At 41.6% G+C, this 25107-nt stretch overlaps 1 protein-coding gene across 7 annotated transcripts in view; it reads left to right on the top strand.

Annotated features, from left to right (window-relative positions):
- Positions 1-5219: 5219 nt before the first annotated feature.
- The window catches only part of Nrg3 (neuregulin 3), a 1124474-nt gene continuing 1104586 nt past the window's right edge, over positions 5220-25107 (top strand). For all 7 annotated transcript variants that reach the window (XM_052190679.1, XM_052190683.1, XM_052190681.1 and 4 more), the window contains exon 1: positions 5220-6048. In XM_052190679.1, the coding sequence (XP_052046639.1) occupies positions 5220-6048 (829 nt within the window). The remainder of the gene's footprint in view (positions 6049-25107) is intronic.

Genomic DNA, 25107 nt, shown 5'->3' with positions numbered 1-25107 from the left:
ACAAGACTCTGGCTAAGAAAGCAGCAATAGCAACTCTGAATGCCAGGAATACATGGCGGTTGGTTCCTGAAAGTTGTACTTGTTTGAACTTGGTGGAATAGAATGGTATGCTCCTCCACCTCACTGACCTACTTCTTCTGCTTTGTACCCACACAGCAGCCTACCGGGCTGTTGCCAGAATGCTTCTCCCTATAGAGGACAGGCAATGCTTGACCTACCCTTGATGTGACTATAGTCCACTGTTGTTGGCTCCCTTTAGTAGAGCTTTCTGAGGATAGTTTGTCTACCTCAATGCAACCATGATTCTTCTAAGTCTCAGTTTCTCTTTATTAGAAATCAGGAGGCTCTGGTAAACAGATGGATTTTTTTTTTAAAAAAAAAGTCCAATATTTCAACCTGTTTAGAGATTTTGTTCTATCACAATTCCATCTGAAATGGACCATCATTTTTTCTTTTAGTGCCTCATTCAAAACTACCAATTCTACATCCTTTATAATCAGTATTTAATTTATGTTATAATTGACAGGAATTACCTAACATTCCAAATACTTGAGTCTTTGGATAATCTTACAATGTTTTGCAACTAGGACATGGTTACAACTGGATTTCCCCCCATTTCTACATTTTTTTTCTAGATCGCTCACGTATTTTGTTGTTCATGATATGTTGCAGTAGAAGGGTTTTTGAAGCTTTGATGTTATAGAGACATTGGTCTACAGATTTTCTCTTGTCCTTTTGGGTTGATCTTATACATTGAGTCAATGAGGACCCCAAAGAAACTGATGATGTTACTGGATGAAAGACATGGAGAAAAGAGCATATTTCTCTCTTCAAAAGACTTCTACAATTTCTACAGAACTCCTTTAGTTCCAGTCTTAGTAATAGTAACAGTAATAGTAATAGTAATAATAATAGTAAAGTAATAGTTATAGTAGTAATAGCAATAGTAATAGAAATAGAAATAGTAATTAATAGTAATAGTAAATATTCTTGTTTACTCAGAAACAGAAAATAGGTTGCAGTCATGCAAAAAGTGGATTTTAGTAATTACAAAATTTATACTGTCAGATGTGTCCAGGCTATCACACTAGTTCTGAACTTGATTTCAGAGAAGAATGTGGTGAAAGCCATAGTTTTGTGAGACATGCTGGCTTCTAAGTGACTGTCCTATCAACTGAACCCACAGTACATAAAGAGAGCATGCTATCCTCTATCTAATTTGTATGAGTGCAAAGTTCCCAGGGCTTTAAACAGGGTGATGGTAAACTAGCTAGTGATATTTGCTCAAGAGATATCTTCTATTATCATGCCAAGTAAGCCTGATCTTTGTGGACCCAAACTAAAGTTCTCAGTACTTATTGTTATTCTAGTTTATTTTGCTGCGTACTGTCAAGGACTCTTCCTGCATTGTAAACTAAGTGAAAAGAGGGTCCTGGCTGGACTGTGTCATCTTAGCCTAACATCTGGCTCCTGGTACATGAGCTAAGTAAAAACAGTTAAGAGTTAAGTAACAGTACCAAAGGTAGAACTTCTCTCTAAAGCAATTATTTTAAAGTTAAATGTATCATTCCTAGACTAGGGGAGATTCTTCAAGTAGGGATGACCTTGAACTCTGCTGGATGATATACTGGACATATTTGGCCAGTAAAGTTTCTTCCAGCCTTGCAGTTTTTGATTGAGGATTTTTAATAAGGTTCTCATCAGCTCCATTTCATAGTTGAACAAAAATGGTCCAAAGGGATTTCATCATTACCAGGGGCAGAGCTCTAACTTGAAACTGTGTCTTAACATGAAAAACCTCAGTAAGGTATGAGTCATTAGAACCAGGTATGTGTCTTACCAGGTAAGTGTCTTAGTTACAGGTCTCACTGTTGTGATGAAATAGCTGGCTAAAGTGACTTAAGGAAGGAAGGAAGGAAGGAAGGAAGGAAGGAAGGAAGGAAGGAAGGAAGGAAGGAAGGAAGGAAGGAAGGAAGGAAGAAAGGAAGGAAGGAAAGCTTGGTTCTTGCCCACAGTTTAGGGACATGGTTCCTAAGGTAAGGCAGATATGGCGACAGAGTATGGTGGCAGCAACAGCTCACATTGCAGCCACAGGAAAAACAGAGAGACTTAATCTGGTGCTCAGCTATCTTTTTCCATTTTATTCAGAACTAGACATAAGCCCATGGACTATAGTTTAAGTGAGTCTTTCTGCCTCAATTAGCCTAATCTAGAAAATCACTCACAGACCTTGCCAGAGGCTTACTTCATTGGTGCTTCTACATCCTGCCTGTTAACGGAATGCTGTCTAGTCTTTAACAGCAAGAGGGTCCAGCCCTTGACCTTGACTCTATGGTAGACAATGGTTCTCCAGTTTCAGTCCAATCCTTACCACCTACTACCCGAAAACTTTACAATATAGCTTCAAAGTGAGATCGGTTGCGTCTATTAAACTTCTCTGGATGGTCTGTTACCACCTGATCCTTAATAGAAAACCATCAGAGCAGTGGGCTCTGCTGCCCTGCTCCCTCTGGAGATGCTTCTTTGTAAGAGCAGCTGATATACAGTGACTGGTGTTCCAGGAAAATTGGAACTCAATAGGAAAGCACGGATAAGCTTTTAAATCGAAGTAGAAAGGGGGAGAGGGAATTTGGAAAGAGATGTGAAGTAGGCTTTGGGAAGCAATGAAGAGAATTGTGGACACTGTCCAATTGTGGTTTCAGGAAGAGAGCATTTATCCCAGAAGCATTGCAGCACCTCTCTTTGGTTTTGGATCTATTCCAGCGGGGGAGGAAGAAGGCAAAGAACACAGAATACTGGGGGTGGGAGTTGGGGGGGGGATGATGATGAACTAAGTGTGGAACAGAAATCTTCTTTCTCAAGTGTCAACAGCAGCACCTACTACAATGTGGAAATGCTTTTATTTTACTCTACGAGAAAGGCAAGGAGCAGATGCCTGCCAGCCCACAGAAGGTTAAGACATTTTTACTTGTGTCTTGCATTAGAAAGCCAAAAGAGTATGGATTTAATGTTTTGTTGTTGTTTGGTTTTGTTCATTTGTTTTGTTTTATTTGTCTGACTGAAATACTGGAAGGCATAATTCAGCACTACTGGGTTAGGGGATGTTTTGTTAAATTAAAAACCAAAGATTTTCCTTTGGGTAAGTCTCAGTGTTAGAAGTGACAGCCACATTACTGCCATCAAAAAATAATTTATTAATCATGCCTGTGCAAAGGTACAGTCCCTCAAGGGCTTCCTGTTTGAACAGACCCTCTGCTCTCTGCCATTTCCTCAGAGTAGCATTCTCTTTTACTCTTAACCTGTGAATAAAATGGATACCTAGGAAACTTCATCTTTGTGGAGCGCATCACAGGACGGGAGAATGCTGTCTGCATTCTCGGACAGCTCTGGGAGGTACATGATAAAGAAGATGCCATTCTCAACCTCCCATTCTTGACAGCACTTGTAAAATAAATAAATAAATGAAAAAAATTGCTTCTCCCGTTTCCACCTTAGAACAGGAATCTTAGAAGTGTGGGAAGGATTGCTTTAAAGGAGCAGTGTATGTATATCATGTTAGCACTGGCTCTTGCCTGTTGTTTGCTGTCTGTGTTACCTGGTCCACAGGGTACCTGAGATTGGAAACACCCTGATCTCCCTTTACCAAAGGGAAGAAACCGGCTACGAAATTAAAGAGATTAGCCAGCATCTTTTCTCATTTTTGCCTCTCGCCTTGTTTCCCAGGGCGTATCTACATTTAAAGATAATGCTTTTAAAAAGGTAAGTTAATGGCTTGGAGATCTGATCGCAGAAAGGTCGTCTGCTTCAGCAACATCTCTCAGCAACTCCAAAGCAAAGGTGGTTCTCTGTCCAGCCGCACCGCGGCGGTGGGGCAGGGGAGCTCAGAGGCGCCCTCCCACCTAACACGCCCGTGCGCATTCTCCCCGCAGCTTCAGTGTTTGACCCCGCAGGATCCGCACCAGAGACCTGTTCACGACTCCTGGTGCCATACTTCGCCAACGGGGGTCCTTCTGGATCATTTATTTATCTAGCACGCAGTAAGACAGCACCATTAGGTGTTGGTGGGAGGCGCTACTGTGTCCGAATCCCACCCCGTTGGCGGCGACTCTGCACACACAAACACACACACACACCCGAAGCTGCCTGGTTGAGTGCGAGAAACTGCTTGGAGCAGCCGTCAGGACGTCCAGGATCCCCGTCGCTGTCTCCCATTTTCTTTCTTTTTTCTTTTCTTTTTTTCTTTCTTTTTTCTTTTGCTAGCCCAGGTCGACCCAGCACAGGCGCCTGGGTTGTTTGGTATCCTCTGCGTGCTGGAAGAGGTGCGTCCCGGGGTAGCCCGCTCCTGAGCGGCGGCGTAGCTTGCAGGAGTTTGACTCACGGGTGGCGGCAGCAGTAGCGGTGCAGAGCCGCGGGCGGCGGGAGCGAGGCGAGCCCGGTCGCTCGCCCTCCGCGCTGCGCTAGGATTGGTTTCTCCCGGAGAGCGTTGACCGAGGGTTGGCTGCGGGCCGGCTGAAGAACAGGTGCACATCGTCGCCCGGGCTCGCCGAGGAACCACCGTGCACCGCGGCGTGCGGGGCTGGGCGAGGGGCTGCTGGGTTGGCCCCCTGTGTCGGAATGCGGCTTGTCGGCGCCCAGCATCCAGCGGCTGCTAGCCTGGGCCCCTGAGGGTGACGTGAGGATTTGAGGTGGGGGCAGCGGCGGTGCAGCCGGGCGCCCCAGGGAGCGGGCCGGGCGCGGCGCACTGAGGATGCCGGCGAGGCTGGAGCGCACACAGGCGGCGGGCAGCATCAGCCCCAGAGGCAGCATCAGCATCAGCATCAGCATCCACAGCAGCAGCCACAGCAGCGGCGGCAGCATCAGCACCACCGGCAGCCGAGGGACCCCGGCGCGCAGGAGGCACCAAGGCGGGCTGCAGAATCACCCCGCCGCTCCCTGACCGGCCGGCGGCGCCGGGGCTGGTCTCGCCCCTCTACCGAGCGCCTAGCCGCCCCCTCCCCGGTCCGCGTCCCCTCCCCCGTCCTCTCCTCCCCGCCCGCCGCCCGCCTCTCGGGGGGAGGGGCGTGGGGGCAGGGAGCCGATTTGCATGCGGCCGCCGCGGCCGCTGCCTGAGCCGGAGCCCGCCGCCGCCGGAGCCCGCGCCCGCGCCCGCGCCCGGCCCGCGCGGCCCCATGCCTCTGGCGCGGCCCTCGGGGGGGCGAAGGTGAAGACCGGCTCCTAGGATGAGTGAAGGGGCGGCCGGTGCCTCGCCACCTGGTGCCGCTTCGGCAGCCGCCGCCTCAGCCGAGGAGGGCACCGCGGCGGCTGCGGCGGCGGCGGCGGCGGGCGGGGGCCCGGACGGCGGCGGAGAAGGGGCGGCCGAACCCCCCCGGGAGTTACGCTGTAGCGACTGCATCGTGTGGAACCGGCAGCAGACGTGGCTGTGCGTGGTGCCTCTGTTCATCGGCTTCATCGGCCTGGGGCTCAGCCTCATGCTGCTTAAATGGATCGTGGTAGGCTCCGTCAAGGAGTACGTGCCCACGGACCTGGTGGACTCCAAGGGAATGGGCCAGGACCCCTTCTTCCTCTCCAAGCCCAGCTCTTTCCCCAAGGCTATGGAAACCACCACAACAACTACTTCTACCACGTCCCCCGCCACTCCCTCTGCCGGCGGCGCCTCTTCCTCCAGGACGCCTAACCGGATTAGCACCCGCTTGACCACCATCACACGGGCACCCACCCGCTTCCCTGGGCACCGGGTGCCTATCCGGGCTAGCCCGCGCTCTACCACGGCACGGAACACTGCTGCCCCTCCGACGGTCCTGTCCACCACGGCCCCTTTCTTCAGTAGCAGCACGCCAGGCTCCCGACCCCCGATGCCAGGAGCCCCCAGTACGCAGGCGATGCCTTCCTGGCCCACTGCGGCGTATGCTACCTCCTCCTACCTCCACGATTCCACTCCCTCCTGGACCCTGTCACCCTTTCAGGATGCTGCCGCCGCCTCTTCCTCCTCACCCTCTTCCACCTCCTCCACTACCACCACCCCAGAAACTAGCACCAGCCCCAAATTTCGTAAGTAGATGCTGTGATTCACTGCCGAGTTTTTCTGCTCTCTGGCTTTCTCCTGGTTGTCACTTCTCCATGCACGGTTTGGGGCAGAGTGTGAAGCTATGGTTAAAACTAGCCTCAAGGGGGCCAAAGGTGCGGGGCTACACCGGCTCTGTGTGTAGAATAGGAGCATCAAGCGAACCAAGGATATCTCTAAGCTAAGGCTCCTACTTCAGTGGGTCCCAGATGAGAATAGATTCCTGTCTCCAATCAAAGGGTTAAGGCGATTGCGAATCCTCCTCGCTGCAGACTTGAGAGCAAGCCCAGGTTGTGTTCCCTTACCGGCCTGGGGAGAGATGGTGCACCCAACCCTTCCCGCCCTCCTGTGGGAAGCTTTTCTAAGCACAGCCAAAACTGGCCTATGAAAGAGCACAAAAGGAAGTTATGACCAGTGGGGGGAGTTGAGGGGGGAGATTGGATGCAGGCATTTGGTTGTGATGTCTTCGGGATAGAGCTGGCTACTAATTCCAGCTTCCCTGTTCAGGCAGTGACTAAGAAGCCATTCAGACAGCTAGGGAAATGAGGTGTCCCAGAAGGACCCCTCCCCTCAACCTGTCCCTGGCCATTGCCAGGTGTGAAAATTGGTGGAAATTGCTTCTGTGGCCACTGGAGTGAGTTAACTGCGAAGAAATGCAACGGGGACGCTGCAGAGTTGCGGGCCCCCCAGGGTCCTGGAAAAGTAGGAGGGGTTTCCTTTTTTTTTTTTTATCCCAGCTGTGCCAAGCATTTGCTTTTGTTCCTTTCCCAGAGGGGTGAGGGGTGTAAACCTGACCTGCTCCTCCTCCTCCTCCTCCTGGCTGGAAAAGATAAGCAGACTAGGACCCAGCTTAGTACAATGCCCAAGCTCTTTGTAACATGTCACCCTTTTGAATATAACATTTCAACCTGGCTCAATCAGTGCCAACAGTGGCCAGTGTACCCCCTAAATATGGTCACTTTCTCTTTGGAACTGTAAGCTTTCTGTTTTTGTGAACGTTTGCGGTAACTAATTGACCTCCACCCCACCCTCTCCCCTTAGTGAACAGAAATTGCAGGAACCTTCTGTTTGTGCCTGAGGATCAGGACGGGAGAAGACATCTACAACCTGTGAAGGTTATTCAGGACAAGCCCCCAGTATGTCAGTTCCAGTTCCAAGCAAAGCTATTCTGGAAAAAAAACCATAAATAATAAAGCAAAGACATGGTCTGGAAAGGTTGACTTCATACTGTTTCTGTATTTCTGTTTTGAGATGAAACATCTGGGCAAAAGAGTGTTCCTTGTTATCTATCTCCTCAGTGCTGGGAGGAATCCGATGGTGGCTTTCAATTGTGTTGATTTTTTTTTCCCTGACCCAGGAATACCTTGGGTGCTATTTAACCTTTGTGACTTTTTCTTTTAAATTTACTATACTTGTAAGTAAGGAGTTGGGGACAAAGACTTTTGCTTTTACTCTGTCTTACAAAATTGCGTCTATAGCTTGGTGGTCAGTGGGAGACAGAAAGGCAAAGAGAAGGCAGAAGAGGCCAGCACTGTGCAGCTTTCTTCTGCTTTGCCTGGAGTGATTTCTAGGAGCCCATTTTCCAGAAGAGGGAGGGTGCTAGGGTCTCCTTTCAACAAATCCAGCTTGTGTGGTGGAAAGGGATAAAGGGTGGTGCATGTGAGCCCATTCATTGGGCTGCAATAGGTTCCTGTCTGTCTTGAAGACCTTAGAATTTTCATCTGTTCTGTAGCAGTTGATATGAATAATGGATTGTAGATTCACTTCCCATCCCCAGGGCTGTGGGGATCACATTGGGGCATTTCCCTGTCCTTTTTTAATTGATTTCCTTACCTCCATTCTGAGACAGTCTTTAAAGAAGAGCCTGAGGTAATTATTTCTGCCCCTCCATGATCTTGTTCTACATTCAGTAGAAAGGAAGAGATGGCAGCCTGTTTAATAAGTCATGATTATTGACAGGGCTCTAAGCCTCAAGGAAGAGAGGTGGGAAAGATGCACGGGTCTTGGTGCTGGCATAGACATGCAGGCAGTTTTTGTTTGGTTGGTAACGAGGGTCCAGTTCTTTCTCTGTTTGAAATCCTTAAAACGGAGTTGAGTAAAGAGTTAAAAACGCAAATGACTTAGCAGTCAATTACCTGGTTTGCCTGCACCAATAAGGGACATTTTAATGAAAAGAATAGGAACCTGTAGTTTTCATGAAAGATGAGCTTAAATAGGTAGGCTGTATGGTAATTCAAAAGATAAACATAGTTTATTTTTTATATAGGATTTTTGGCTGATTAATGAGAAGAGAGATATTTCATTTGTGGGATTATCAGCCCTGCTATAGCACACAGAATTATGGCCCAAGTAGTTCTCATTCTAATTGTTCACTTGTTTTGATTATGGCATTAAGTTCCCAGATGAGAAGTTTCTTTGTGCACATCACATATCTGTACAGTTTAGTAGGGTTGTATCTCCCTTTTCTACTGCCCACCACCTGCTGTTCAAAATGAAGGCACTTAAAGATGATCTCCTGCTTTTTTTTTGGTCAGACTAACTCACATATTCTTTAAAGACCAGGGTCTGGGCTTCTTGAACAGAACATTTCAAGGCTTACAGGATAAAATACATTTTGTGCTCATCTTTGGTTCATCATGTTATGGCTGCTCTCAGCAAGACACCATAGCTCTTTGAGTAGGAGCTTGTCAGACTGAGAAAGGTAACAACTGGCCAGTGGATATCATTTTGCAAAAAATAAATAGTATCTTATTATCTACAATACCTGCTTTGTGAAGGGCTCCTTTTTGATGACTGTTATCTGATGTCTTGGGGTAAAAGTAAGACTGAACTTAATCAGCAAGCAAACAAAGAAAGTTTTGCATTTGACTCTTTGCTTTCCTTCATGATCCCTTGTGCCACGGGGTATATCAAAACTTTCCTGTGTCCCTGAAACTTCTTTCCTTTTCAGTGATCCAGAGCTTGCCTTTCCTGCAGACTTTTTGAAAACAAATTCTTGAATACATTGTTGCTGTAAGATCAGTTGAGTAGGATTATCCTGAAACTGTTTAGTTGTCATGGTGTAGGTGAGTTAGCATCTTTGAGACAAAGGAGAGTATGCACTACAGATAGAGAACAGTGGTTTTGTACAATGTATCAATACTGTTGCTTTGACAGCAGTTGGAGTTCCTTCTTCTGATTTCAAAGTGCTTATACAGCACTGCCAATGCAAACAGAGATTGTCCTGGAGTGTTGGAACTCTTTTACTTAACTGAAAGCACTGTTAACAGGTGAAACAACCACAACAACGAACAACAACAACAAACCAAACTAATAATTAAGTTCAAAGCCAAGTGGAGCTCTTAATGGATTGTATGTGAAGTTATCTTTGAATAGTTCTATAGTGAAGTCTCATGAGCAAGATCACAGGTATTGAATAGTATACTCAGAGAATTTGAAGACAAAATGTCCTATTGATGTTTGAATATGGCATAGAAGTTGTTTTAATTTACTCATCTAGTTAAATAGTTTTATTGAATCATATCACTTGTGATTTTAAAGAGAGCCATTGCAAAAGTCAATCGTTTTCCTGTTTTACTTTTCAACATCTTTACTTCTTGAGTAAGAGTGTTCTGTTGCTTTGTGAGGAGCTTCAGGTATAATTAATTTAAATTAAGTTAAGCACTGTATGTTCTGTCTACATGAGTCAAGGATTTAAGAAGAATCCCAGCAGAGAAGGTTTGGACTTCATTCATGCATGGGGGTCAACATGAGAGGATTCAGAGCTCATGATCAATGTGGCCTATGAAGTGCAGTTGAATTTCTCTCCCCTGTGAGCTTGCATTGCATTCTGAGAATGTTTTTATTTTCGTTAGCATTATTGCAGTATTGTGGAGCTGCTCTCCTTTAGCCTGTTAGACTGTGAATTTTGAAATGTGCATACTTCATTTTGTGTTCCTAACCAAAAATAAAGCAATAATGTGGGTTTAGGCATAGCTCTTCCAGACTGCTTTGTGAACTCTCTTGAATTTAGTCTACCTTCATGGAAAGCAGTATTCTATGCATCCTTCTCTGGTGTTGAAGAACTTTTGTAAGGGATCAGAGATGATTTTACTAGTGAAGAGTGACATGTGTGTTTGGTTTGTTGAGTATAGAACCTTTTGTGTGTGTGTGTGTGTGCTGTTTTTCAGAGGAAAGAAATAAACCAAAGTCAACATCAACAGTAAGCAAGCTGGCTCTAGCATTCTCTTTGTTACAGAAATACTCAGGTTCTCTAAGATTGCTGTGGGCCACAGCAGAAGTCCTGGTGCATGCTTGAAATCAGTGCTGACTCCAGAGATTCAACATGTGTGGAAAGAAGTTGCCCCTTCCTCCGGATCTCGCCAGTCTTACTTCTGGTTGTACCACAGTGAAAAGAAAGATGGTGTTTGACTTATTCCTTTTATAGAAATTCTTTTCTCAAATTCTCATATCTAGAGCCAAAGCATATCACGATATTCTATCAGGGATGCTGAAATGAAAGATGAAAATTGGCCCTGAAATGTATAAAAGCAAAGGGCAGGACATAAATGTAAGTCTTTAAAATGCAATTGAGTCACTTCTGAATAGAACTGAAATTCATTTCCATCTTCAGACTTGTGTGGTGGGTAGGAACAGCACCATATTGCCTTGAAAAATAACACTGGCCTTAACCATCTGACTCATCCTTACCTGGGAACATCCCCATAGGCCTCTGTGCCCAGCAGAATGGTTAAGGACCCAGCCTATAGGAGGCAGACAACAGGTTTGCATAAGCTTTTCCTATTCACTCAACTAGCAATGAATGTGGCAGCATGTACTTAGCTCGACTTTCCATTTCTCCTTTCTTACAGATGATTTCATTCATTCTTACATCGCCCCACCCCTTACTGTACTGAAGAATGGCGATGATGACTGACCAGTTCTTGCAGGCTTTTAACTTTGTGTTTATTTTTCAGATCTTTATTTCTTTGATTATGGTATAGGAGGAGGCAGGAAGGAGAGAGAGAGAGAGAGAGAGAGAGAGAGAGAGAGAGAGAGAGAGAGAGGGAGAGAGAGAGAGGAGAGGGAGAGAGGGAGGGAGGGAGGAGATAAACATTATGCACCCATTCTTCCCATATCTTGTTTTGGAGACATGTTTATTCTTGAATACGTGTCCAGTTATTTAAGAATAGCATGTGTTTTGAAAGCATAGTCCACTAATTAGTGACTTCTGTTTTAAAGTATTAGTGAAGAGTGGGGTGATATGTACTTCAGATCTTATCCTCTTAAGGTCAAGACAGAAACATGAGTTCAAAGTCAGCCTGAACTTTAGTACAAGATCTGATCTAAAACAAATATAAAACAAGACAATAAGGGAAGCCTTAATGAAGGAATTTACAGGCCAATGATTTCCACAGACACTGTACTGTGCTCTCTGGGAATCTCTTAGCTTGATTCCCTGCCCATCTAATTTAAGGCAATTACTTTCCTTTTAAAAAAATAACCTCACCTTTTGGAGTTTCTTCAAAACATTCAACTGCAATTTAATTGAAAGTACAATTATCTTTCATTTCCACAATTATGTATCATCGGCTTATATAATATTTAGCTAAATTGCATAATTGTCATAACATTGGCATAAAGAAGTTTGTTACCCCTACCCTGTTGGTTAGGGAATAATATACCAGGTAGCTGTGGAATTGGACAGATATGAGACTCACCTTTCCACTGAGCCGAAATCTATGTGCCTCTGAGAGGGTGAAGAGGGAAGATGGTGTGAGCCAGCTAGCTACCTCGGTGGAACAACAATATAGATGCTTACCAACAACCATGATGACAAAAATGACAGACACAGACCTGCATCTCTGTTATATGAAGCAACAACACAGCATAAACCACTGATCCTTCTTCTCAGCGTTCAGCTCCCCTCATGGTATCTGGAGTATGATGCCCATAGACTAACTCTACACAGGCCTGTGAGACACACTACTGCTTTTGTGTCAGTGTAGACTGGTTAGTTCATGCACGGGCACCCTACTCAGTTCACAGAGTGGAAACACTGGACCCTGTTAGCAGCCTGACTTCTCTCTACTCTATTTTGTGATACCAAAGCGTGCGCTGCACTGGAAGAGGTCGAAGAATGCAAACCTGACTCACGTGTGAAAGCCCAGAAACAGGAGCCCCCCCATGTCTCCTTCATTGCTTGTTAGGTTCTTATTTATTTAGATAAAATTTTAACCCAGAGAAAAGCTGATATTTGGGAGAAACTGAGTGAGACTGTAGAATGACCTGCAATCTGAAAGCCAGGAGAGCAGAAGACGGGATGCTCAGGGAATGCCCAGGATTCATTTTGTACCATTACTACAGAAAGACCTGTCACCAGGTCTTTAAAGCTTGCATAGAATTTAAGTGAAAGTAAGGAAGGTCTGCATTCTATTCTGTTCCCATCCAGGCAGTTATCATAAATGAGGATTGGAGTATAAACAAGTTTGTTTCTCTACGAAAGATCTCTTTTAGATATGGGTTTGTAATTTAGGGACCCTTAATAATATTTTTAAAGCATCTATTATGAAGTCTGTGTGTTGGAAAAGTACTCACTTTGTGCCGTTGTTATAAGTGTTAATATTTTGGGCTGGACCAGCTGCTGTTCATAAACCACAGGCGTAAAAAGGATCAGTTGGAAATTATCCTGCAAAACTGAATTGTGAATTAACTTTAGTTACAGAACTTTAGCAGTGTACATGGTAAAGACTTTTCTTTGCTGCTGTTTTTAGAAGTGATAACAGACATCAAAGGACACCACAGGCCAAAAGAACAGCTTGTTTATTTATCTATTTTAAAAGAATCTGTACAATTACCTTAGCATTACTATGTCATAGAGTTGTGAGAGTAGCAATGTCTTATTCTAATCCTTTAATACGGATTGTTAAACAGACTAGTCTGATTCTCAGATCACCTTCGCAAGACTACCTACAGCCTAAAATATGATCACCCATGTGCATTACCATAAACTAATAGCTCCTTAAAAGAGAAAACTACAATATCACCATCATTTGCGGTCAGATTGACTTTAGTTCTATATGGTATTTTACTCTGAGGTGTGGGAGGGTTCTTCACAGGATTCCAATTTTGGAAGAATTTTGAGACTTAGGTAACAATGGAAATGAGAGTGGCCCTGTGGAGCCTTGCTGTAAACTACTAGAGTCTGTGTTACCTTGGCATTCTTTATCTAACTTATTTTTGAAGGATAGACTCAAATATTCTCAGTGCAATCGTGCAGGTAATGAACTGACTGGAAAATTCTTATATGAAATGCCTGAAGCTGTACAGATTTAAAGATAGGTTTAATATTTAGCAACCAAATTCAAAGGAACCATTTAAGTGTTACTGGTTATTTCTGGGTTATTAAATGAGTTTTGATGGTGACCAGGACTATGGAAGGCATGCTTGACAGGTAAATGATTAAGTATCTGGAAATACCTGAGTCTCAAAATACAAAGTGACTGCTAAAAACCATCCAGGAGAACTGAGAGACTTATCGATAAGGCATGCTATTCAACAGAAGATTTCCCAAAGCAGACCCAATTATTTCCTTTCTTTTTTCCTTCTTATTCTGTGTATCAGGGCTCTTTTTATTTAACGAATATTATATTAGATAATTTGAAAGGTGATTGAGATAGCTAATTATGCAAACTTATATAAAATTATGGAATATTTGAAGATAGAACACAGTGGTAGAATGTTTATAGAATGCTTGAATAGTATGTATAAGGCCCAGGTTTAGTCCCTACTAACATACACACACACACACAAACATACACCAAAATGGAAACTAGTAAATTAGTAAGTTTGTATTATAATTGATTGTATATTATAAAATTGAATAGCCATTCTAAAATTAGGATTAGTGTAATGTTGGGAAGCTTCACTATCAAAACCTAAGATGACATGAGTAAAATGAGACAAAGAATGATAGATCTGTCTTCAAGGAAAGGAGGCAGAGTCAATAGGATTCTCCCTTTAATCAACTGAGTGGTGTTTACCACTATTAAATATATTAGCTTCCAAAAATGCTTAGGTTGGGTTGTTCTTGTAATTAAGAAGAGGTAGATTATATATTTTAAAAACCAATTAATTAATTGTGGGTTATATTAAAAGTAGGTAGATTATATAGGAATTATTCATGTAGGCTAAAATCTTCTTAAAATGTCCATGGAAGAGGTTTAGCAGATTAAAAGTATAATATATGTACATTTGCTTAATAAATCAGCACCTGTATTCTATTCTCTCTCTCTCTCTCTCTCTCTCTCTCTCTCTATATATATATATATATATATATATATATATATATATATATATATATATATATATATGTTTTCAAAAGGAAGACAGCAGATACTTGCTTGGTCAAAGAAAAAACTTGAACTCTATCAAATATCTGGCATTTCTATGTTTCATGTTAAGATATATATATATATATATCATTAAATAAAATTAACATTAAAAAATAAATTTTTATTTACATAATTGGGATGTTATGAGGCCATTAGATTGGGATTTTAATAATCTTAAAGATGTTAGGATACATTTATTATTTAATATTCATCTAAAACTTATAGTAGAAAATTAAATAAGATGCCAATTGCATAAGCTTTATAGATTTAAAGATAAGTTTAATATTTAGTTACCAAATTCAAAGTGTTAGGGTTATTGTAAGTGTTAGTGGTTATTTCTGGATTATTAAATGAGACTCTGCTTAACTTATTATACTTTTCCATAATGTTTTCTATAGTTTAGTTAATGATGTGTGTTATTTTAGTAATCACAAGTAGCTGATCTGTTTAAGAAGTACAAGACAATCCTCTTGCATTAGTTTTTAATTTTTTTCTCTTTTATATCTGTGCTTTAAATGGTATTGTCAGCATCAAGGGGTTGACTGAGTTGAGGCTCTGCTGGGAAATGTATTTTCCTTTGCTGCTGCTTTCTTAGGAGCCCTGTGGTGGTTTAACCTAGCCTTGACATTTTAGGAGCAGAGACAAGTACGGACATTTAGTAAGTCATTAACGACCTTTGTTGGTTGGTTGTTAGCGTTATTTTTATGGATGGAAGTATGCAATAGAAGCCTGTAAGCTAAATGTCTGTTACCTGCACACTTGATCTGGATTAAGGAACGTGAAAAGTGAAGGTGGTAGTGTTGGTTTGTTTGCACACTCAGGGCAGATGGAGTGAGTGAATGAATGGAAAGACTAATCCAGAGATTTACTAAGGACTGCTAGCTGCTCCCAGAATCAACAGACTAGAGAGCCAAATTACAGATAGACACACTGACTAGGAGCCTGGAGAGAGTAGTTATTTAGGGGAAAAAAAAGATAAGTTGTGTTCAAAGATAAATTGTGTTCCATAAAAAAAAAAAAAAAAAAAAAAAAAAAAAGCTCACAGTCACAATGAGGGACAAAAAGAGCTGAAATGCAAATGTACTGTTTATATAATCTACTATGAGAAGTCAAGATATTGATTACCTTTGGGGAGTAAGGAACTTAGTCCCACTGCTAACATTTTGCGTATTATTTTGGATGCTGATTATGGGAGATATTTGATAAAATGTGTTCCTATGTATCTTTTTGGCTTACATACTTTTTATATAAATCAGCACATATTTCAAAGTTAAAGGCTTTTTTGTTGGTTGGTTTGTTTAGAACATTTATGTGGCTTTTTATCAATTTATGCTACCAGGGTGATGGACGAGGCTTATGTGGTTTGCTATTTGTAAATCTTGGACTGTAATTACAGTTCCCTACAGTGTACAGGAAGCAAAGACAGTCCTCCTAGCTTTTATTTTCAAGATATGAACTGAGGAGATACTCCATGCAGTCAGCCTCATCTCTTTCTTATTCAAGCCTTTCTGAATGGATATTTTGTGTTACGTCAAGCTTAGCTTTACTTATTCCAAGGGTGTTATAATTTTCTCATATATATTTCTAAAAGCATTTTTGTTCCCTGATGCTGCCTGCAAATATACTCCAGCTCTACAAAGAGAGGTGTATAATACAAAAGCATTCTAATTTGTATATGCCATTACTTGGACCAACGTGGGTAGGAAAGAATATAATTAATTTACAGTTCCAGGTCATGAGCCATCATTGAATGAAGTGAGAGCCAGAACTCAACCAGGAGCTTTAAGCAGCGCTCAGGGAGGAATGCAGTTTACTGGCTTGCTGTAAACTCGATACCTTTCTTAAATAGACAAGGCAAACTATGTGCTGATGGTAAAGTCTAACCCATGGGGTACTGTGCCTTCTCACACCAATCATAAATCAAGAAAATCTGTTTCAATGGCCATAGGCCAGTCTTATCAAGGCACGTCTTCCAAGATGAGTCTCGGTTGGATCACACTGATAATAAAAAAAAAAAAAAACTGACATGGATAAGAAAGCCAATTCATTAATTACATTTGAGGTTTTGTTGAGCAGAATGTATATATGAGCGATTGCATAATCTCTGAAGCATGTTTCCAACATGAAAGTATCTCAGGCCATCTCAGAAATGATTCATTGGTGCTGACAAGAAAATGATTCATTTGCTAAGAAGAATTGCCTTTGGCAGAGAAATTCAGAAGTCAGGGTAAGGGAAAACTTTGGTCATTAATGATGGCAGAGACCCGTGGTACCTGTACTGTAGAAACAGTCCCTCTCTCTGGCAGCAACTAGCAACTAAGAGGGCCAGCAAGATTGATGGATATAGTTCTCCTCCATACATTCTTCATGGGGAACAAAGTAGTTGACATTACTAATTTTAGGTGTTGGTATGTAAATGCCAGATGCATTTCTCCTACCTATATATCATGTGTCCAGAAAGCCACACAGTAACCTTACATTGCACAAACTCCATCATCTTCCATCTTGTAGTCCTACCCACATGATGAGTCTAGCCTGTAAACCAAAAGCAGCATTCCTTTTGAATTCTGTGCAACCTCAGCATTGGATCCCCAGATGTGCTGAGTGGACTATGGAAAGAGGATCCCAGATGTAACCAGAAAAGTGTGTGTGTGTGTGTGTGTGTGTGTGTGTGTGTGTGTGTGTGTGTGTATACTAGAAGGGACTAAACCTGGACCTACATATTATTCAAGCATTCTATAAACATTCTACCACTGAGTTCTATCCTCAAATATTCCATAATTTTATATAAGTTTGCATAATTCAATTCATACAGGAGGCTTTGCCTCTTTGAAGTTAGAACAGGTTAATTTAGGTAAAGTTATTCAATCAGGGGCTGTCTCTTGTTATTCTCCTCATATCTCCACTCGCAAATTTTTAGATATCCAAAAGCTGTTATTTTGGGTTAGATCTATGGCTGTGTTGATGTGACTGTGGATAAACTGAACATCCTTGAAACACAGCAATTCTACTGCTTCATACAGCACTTTGAAACAGCAGTGCAGTGAAGTCAATACTTAAATATATCTCACACAGATCAGAGCTCATGTCTTGAGTAATTTACAGCAAGCTAGCCTTGGGGAATTTTTAGAATGCCTTGTCTGGAGGGAGACCTTGCACTTGCTGAAAATACCCCAGGTACTGCCACCTTCTTGTCTCATATCTGGCTGTGGCCTCCCTAGTTCCTCTCCATGATCAGAACCCACTCTCAGAGAAATTACTACCCACGTCTCCAGAGTTATGTGTGTATATGTGTGTGATTTAGCAGTGTTAGCCAAAAGGATTTCTCCTATATAGTCCACAGATCAGATAACTTTTACCAATGTCAGAATTTATTGTATAGCAATTGACATGTATTCATGGTATTGGCTTGGATAGTTTAGTCCATTTTTATTGACATAAAGAGAACTCTTTTATACCCGACATTATGCATGCCTCTGTATATTTAACTAGATGAGAGTTTATTTGGAAAAAATGGCAGGGAAGTAGATCCAGGTTTAGTAGAATACTTACTGATTCTGTTTCTCCTTCAGTCTTCCCTTCTGTGGTACCACACTGAAGCTCATCTTTCATTGTGAACAACTCTGAGTAATCTATGATAAATAATGAAATGCTCTTTCTTCCCATGGTCTACAAATGGCTGAGTGTTGTAAAAGTCTGAGTAGTGCTATTATAGCTAAATGACTAGATAACACACTAATGTTAACCTTGAAGAGAAGAGGTTAATGACCAGGATGCTTTGGCGGCATCATTGCTTGGTCTTTCCTTATGGTTTTCAGTATACATCATACAGGAATGACTGGTACCTAGCTCGTGGTTTTCTGCAATGAAAGGTTGAAGCTTTTTGGCTAGTTCCATTGGCAGAAAGCAACAGAGGTTTGAAGCGAGGGACACATGCCACTGAATGACTCGACATTCACGGGTGGTGGATGCTAGCTTCCCACAATATAAATTTTGTTTGGGCATTTTGTTTTTTATTGGAACAAGTCTTGAAGAACCTACAGAATATTTTTAGAGTTCAGCTCTCTCTATATCTGACTTTTTTCAAAATTAACTCTTATCATGTCTTTATTGTGCCTCATCCTAATTTTCAAGAATGGAGCCAATTCAAATATGCAATGTACACCTCTCACGTCCCTGAGTCTCTGATGTGTATTTCATACAATTGAAAAATGTTGTTCACAATAAATGTCTGCTCTCATCATCTTGGTTGCCATAAAATACCTGTATAGCTAAGTGTTAGGATATGAAGACTTTAATTGCTTACTACAGACTGTTTTTATGCACTGTGCTCCCTTTGTGAAAATTGAATTAAATTGCTGGTCCATGGGCTCTTTATGCTGAAAGGAGAATCTCTTACATTCAAACCACTGGAAAGGTCATCTCTGGCTCTTGATACTTCTAAACTTAAAAAACTTTGCTAAATTTTAGCACTGAATTTTCTCACATTTCCCCAGAATTTTCACTTTGCCAAATACAATATCCTGTTCCTCCAGTAGGACAGCTTCTATTTCCAACATATCAGCTGTAAGGTATGAATTGAATTGCTTTAGAATAGATCACATTTTCAGAGAAGAGCTCTGGCTGTATCCTCTCAATTTCGTTTTACTTCTGTGTTGAGAAGTCCACTTTAATCTTCAATTATCAGTTACATGCAATCAAGTGAACCTCTTGACCTCCACCAAAGAGAGGTGCTTTCATGCCAGGAATGTTGGGTGGTTGGATGCTTAAGAATATTTTTGATTTCAGGTCGAGAAGGATTGCTATCATTTATTAGACAAGAGAGATTCAAAGAAGAATGGTGATTCCTTAAAAGTACTGAATGTCTCTGCTTCATGATGATCACGTGCCTTCTCTAAGATTTGGGATTGCAGCTAAGGAGCAGTGTGTCCTGAAGAGTGTGGCCAATTTTGGGTATCTGAGAATGGGCTCAGAGGCAGAAATGCTGTTGATGTAGATGGATCACTCCTTCCCCACTTGGTTTCCTACCCCTTTCTTTGTAACCATGAGTTTCTCTCTCTGTCTCTCTGTCTCTGTCTCTCTGTCTGTCTGTCTGTCTGTCTGTCTCTCTCTCTCTCACACACACACTCAGGGTATTTTAGCACACCTTATTCACTATAAGTGTGAACATGAAATCTTGTATAGGGAGAGATTCTTTCACAGTTTTAAATAACTAAATTTTACGTGACTTTACAAAGTAATCAATGTGTACACATGGGAAACATCGAAGCAGGGACATCAGTAAATGATGAACTCCACTTATCTGATTGACAATATAAATATACAAGAAATAAAAACACACTAGTGAACTTCAGAAAATCATTTTAGCAGGTCTAGAGTTTTCTCAGAGTTTGGTAGGAGGGTAGAGGATCTTAGGGAAACATACTGCTTCTTCGCAGAGAGTTGACACTCATCACATCTGTATTCTTCTTCACCTCTGAGAGGTATAAGCACTCTGGAAGGAAAGCAAATAAGGCTCAGAGGGAAGGCTGACTTGTGCTGGTGAATGTAGTCTCAGGCTTCGATGTGGTTGTGAATCAGGGTAAAGCAATCGTTTTCTGGATTTTGGAGTTATAGGCATTCTTCTAGAAATGAAGTTGTTGGACAACATGTTCCCTGAGTCTTTGTTGCAGACAGTCCAAAAGCTGAGCTTCTAAGTCTGAGCTTAAAGTTCTCATGGTATTGATGCATTCCCGAGTCTATCTGTTCTCTTTCTGAAGCTTTCCTTCTACCTTCCCTCCTCTTCTGCCTCTGTTCACGTGTTTTTGTTTCTTGTATATTCATATTGTCAATCAGATAAGTGGAGTTCATCATTTACTGATGTCCCTGTTTCGATGTTTCCCATGTGTACACATTGATTACTTCGTAAAGTCACATAAAATTTAGTTATTTAAAACTGTAAAAGAATCTCTCCCTACACGACAAGATTTCCTGCTCACACTTATACTGAATAAGGTGTGCTAAAATATCCAAAGTGTGTGTGTGTGTGTGTGTGTGTGTGTGTGTTTGTGTGTGTGAGAGAGAGAAATAGAGAAACTGAGAGTGAGAGATTATAAAAATTGGAGTATGAACAGGAAACCTGGAAAAATTATTGTCTAAAACAACTTGATTTCCTTGGAAGTATAAGTTTCTCTAATTCTAGATATAATACTCTCAGATCCATCTAATTCAATAGAATTTCTAATTGCTGGATTTGTTGTGTTACAAGAAAAGAACAGAATACCTAGAAATAGCTTTATCTGAGACACTGTGTCTTTTTGCGTTTGTGGGAGTCATGTCTTTCCTTTTAAACCTAGGTCTGTAGGCTTGGTGGCAAGTGCCTTTATTCACTAAATCTTCTCATTGGTCCCTGAATTAAATTATTATCAGAGTAGCAGATGTACCATTGTTCTCAAGTTTTTTGGTTTAAATGTGGCATTTCATCTTCAACACAACCAAATCTTTCAAGAAGTTTCAAGAAGATCTTAAAGGTATTCTTCAGGAGTGGGTCTCTAGTGACAGGTGAGAGGAATCCTTGCTCTCTCTGTCTTTGGGTGATGGTGTTGTGCTGTTCTATCCTTTTGAATAGCATTATACATGCCTCCCCTGAACCCTGGACTGCTGTAGTCCCAGGCAAATTTAGAAGTATTAAAACTGCCCTGTGTAATTCAGTGATGAAGGATTTATTTTTTTTATTGGTTATCTTATTTATTTACATTTCAAACGTTATCCCCTTTCCCGGTTTCCCCTCCACAAACCCCCTTGCTTCTATGAGGGTGCTCCCCACCCACCCACCCACTCACTTCTGCCTCTCTGCCCTAGCATTCCCCTATTCTGGGGCATCAAGCCTTCACAGGGCCAAGGGCCTCTCCTCCCTTTGAGGCCAGATAAGGTCATCCTCTGCTATATATGCAGCTGGAGCCATGGGTTCCCCTATATTCTTTGGTTGATGGTTTTATCTCTGGGGGATCTGGTTGGTTGATATTGTTGTTCTCCCTATGAGGTTGCAAACCCCTTCAGCTCCTTCATTCCTTCCTCTAACTGTTCCATTGGTGTCCCCATGCTCACTCCCATGGTTGGCTCTGCCAGAACCTTACCTATAAAAATGTGGATGCTTGCAATGATGAAGAGTTTTACCTTAAACCCAGGAGTGCTATGGACAAAAGGCTGTGTCAGCAGGAAAGGGCTCACAGGCAGTTGTTCTTTATTATATTATTATTATTATTATCATCATCATTATCATTATTATTATCATCATCATTATTGTATATTCTTTATTTACATTTCAAGTGATTTCCCCTTTCCTGCTGTTCTTAACTAAGTGGTCTCTGTAATGGCCTTTTAGGTTGCCAGCACAAACTGTCATAGACTGGATGACCTAGACGGTACACATTCATTTTCTGTATTTCAGAGGTTATAAGTCTATGAATTCTGGAGGCCAGGTGGTTTTTATTTCTGACCTGTCTCTCTTTGGCTTGCTGTATCCCCAAATGATCTTTTCCTCTGTGTATACTTTGGTTGTCTTTGTGTGTCTAAACTCCTCTTCTTGGAAGTACATCAGTGTGACTGAACTGGGCTCTAGACAGTTCACTTTAGTTTGATGAACCCTTGTTCTTTCTCCAAACAGCAGCTACAATTTGAAGTACAGGGCTTCGGCATACAAGTGAGGAAATACAATTCAGTCTGTAACAGTGGCTCAAACACACAGAAGCACAGCAATCAAAAGTAATTGCAAAGAGTCTGCATACCTTAAATTGTGCCTTTGTCTGTGAGTAGATCAGTCCCCATATTTCTAAGATATGCACAGTGCTCTGTTCTCTTGGTGCTCTGCATTTTTTTTGTTTCTCCTCTGAGATGTGGACATGGCACAAGAGAACAAGATCAGCTTCTAAGAGGTATGGCCTGGCTGCTCTGTGTCTGAGCTGGTGACAGTCTTTGCCTCCAGCAACCGCAGTCTAATGCTATTCCAACTAATAAGTACCATGGAAACCCAGTGTGATCCAGGGGTGGTGGAGAGGTGGGTGAACATCAAATCACCCAGTGACATTGGCTGTTCAAATGTCACTTTATAAAAATAGAATTGCATGAGGGAGCAGGGCCATGGCGGCCTTTCAGAGCTCCCGAGGATGGCATCTCGGAAAGCATTTTTTTTCTTGCATCTGTCTCCATGACAAGCAAGGGAAGCCCATGGTTTCATTATTGGCATTAGAGTTCCACATATACATTTGTTTCCTTTACTTTTAAAGTCTCATTTTATTTCTAATGTGCTTTCTTCACAGATTGCACTATTTTCTCTTTAAGCTTCGGGGATATCGCTTCAGCATGAATGTTGTATTCTATCAAAAATATAAATGGTGATATGTGACATTACAGGTAAATAAATAAAGTCACACACTGAGAATGATATAAGGCTGTATATTCTGATTTGGTGCAAAAGTCTTCCATGCTCTGCCAAAGTCAGATGTCCAAAGTGAATCCTTCGCAATTAAATCCAGTGATCAGGTTTTTTATTTTTCAGATTTTTCTTTTTTTTATTATGGACTTTATTTACCTTTATTGTATTCTCCTGGATGCTATGACAACTAGTTGGATTGAAAAAAATCAGCTGCAATGATCTTTTTTCATTTCATCATAACTTGCTTGTCAAGATGTGACTGTGGACAGATTGTGTTAAATGAGCATATTTGAAGAGATCACATGTGGACCAGCGAGAAGACACACTTCAGTCCAGGGTTTTGCTTTTCATGAAAAGCTGGTGTTGTTTGCCTTTGCCTCTGTGAAAACCTATTTCCTGATTTGTAGAGATGGTTGCTATATGTTCCATAGGTATTGAAGGATTTTTATTCTTCAATATATTATTATTAATATTTTTATAAAATACACAGTTAATAATCTGGATATTGGAATGCAAAGGGTATTGGCCTATACAGGAACTATGAAAAGATGAACCTATTGCAGAGGTTATTAATTGTGCATCATGGGTTCATTCTAAAACTTAAATTTGGAAGCTAGATTTTAGTCTTACATGTTGAGTGCTGTGTGTAACAACTGCTGTTTTCAACAAGGTCATCCTAAAATTCATTATTGAAAGGGAGAGAATGATGCTGTGAAAATTTAAATCTCACAGTGATGCTGAGTAGAAAAAGTATAGGTATATATATATTTCCAGGCATCTGGGCCTAAATTTCTCAGCCTTTGAGGAAGGCGGGAAGACAGACTTAGGCAGTATGCCCTTTCTGTGTGATTGCCCTTGAAGTGTGGTATGCACAGTTTGATACTGAACTCGGTGTCAATTTCTGATGTCTCAATTTCTGACACAGTAAAAACAACAGAAGAGGGAAAAGCCTCCAAAGACTGAAGGACTATCTCTATCATTTTCTTGACATCCTATATAATGCCGTTACTCTTCAAAATGATTGTTCTTAAGAGGTGACTTTTACTGTTGAGTATAGAGTACCTTTTTTTCCTCTTTTTTTGAAGTATGTGTATCTTCCAAAGTGTATCTTGATAGATTTGGCAAACTATTAAACCAGATTTCATATGCTGGAATGGAAAAAAGATGATTTATCATGTCATTGAAAGCTAAAATTTATCTCATGGACTTTTCCTGTTTCCCTCTTTTTCATAATAAAAAAAATCTGAGTAGAGTATTTAATCATTTAAAGATTAAATCTTAGAACTTTGTCTTCTTTTGTTTATATTGAAATGCTGTGAAACAAACAGTGTTTATCAGGACTTAAGACAATGTCAATCTATTCAGATAAGTTTGTGACAGAAGCAAGCATCCTTCATCCCTCTTCCTGACAGCCTGTCTTGGGAGTCTTCATTCTGAGGAATTTATTAAGAACCTCCTACATCCCAAGATGTAGGAGGTTTAGGCGTCCAGGAGAAGGGGTACAATAACACTGAAGACTGACTTAGGGGCTCCTTCATAGAGATCACGTGCTACTGAAGCAGGGCTGACACTGATAAAAGGCTAAAGTGTTTGAATATGTACAAGTGTGGGAAGCTCTCCCTGAGTTTGTCATAGTATAACTGAGCCCCAAATGACAAGAGACAGCTAGATACAGGGGTACCTTAGACACGGAGGCACAATAACAAGAAAAAGAAATCCAAGGGCTTGAGTGTTCAGAAGAAAGCTGATGAAGTGCTTGCAAGACTTCAGTTTGAGTCCCTAAAATCCTTATAGAAAGATGGCAAGGCACTGTATTTTTCTGTAACACCAATGCTGGGAGGTAGATGCATGAATTCCAAGTTCAGTGAAAGATTGTCTCAAAAATAAGGTGGGGAGCAGTCACAGAAGTTGGCCATCATTGACCGCTGGCCTGAATATATATATGGACATATGTGCAAGAAGACCTGCATGCACACACCCAAAGGAATGTGCATACATCCCTATACACATATGTAAACGCATACATGTGCAGGGATTCAAAGGCCCAGAGAGATGAAACCACAGCCAGTATTCCTGAGTATGATTAACTGGCCAAAGTGTGGTGGAAAGTGCAGTAGATGTCTGATGAATCAGGCCTCAGAGTGAACTTGGATTGGATTTATGTTATACTGGAAAGCAACAAAGGCTTATGTAAGAAAGTGCTCTGATGCTGTGTGCAGCACATTCTAGTGGCCATGTAGGTGTGACCATCACTGTCATGG

This window comes from Apodemus sylvaticus, chromosome 8 (assembly GCF_947179515.1).
Source record: "Apodemus sylvaticus chromosome 8, mApoSyl1.1, whole genome shotgun sequence".
NCBI lineage: Eukaryota > Metazoa > Chordata > Mammalia > Rodentia > Muridae > Apodemus > Apodemus sylvaticus.
Note: the sequence above shows the minus strand (reverse complement) of the source record. Positions and strands in the feature narration are given on the sequence as shown.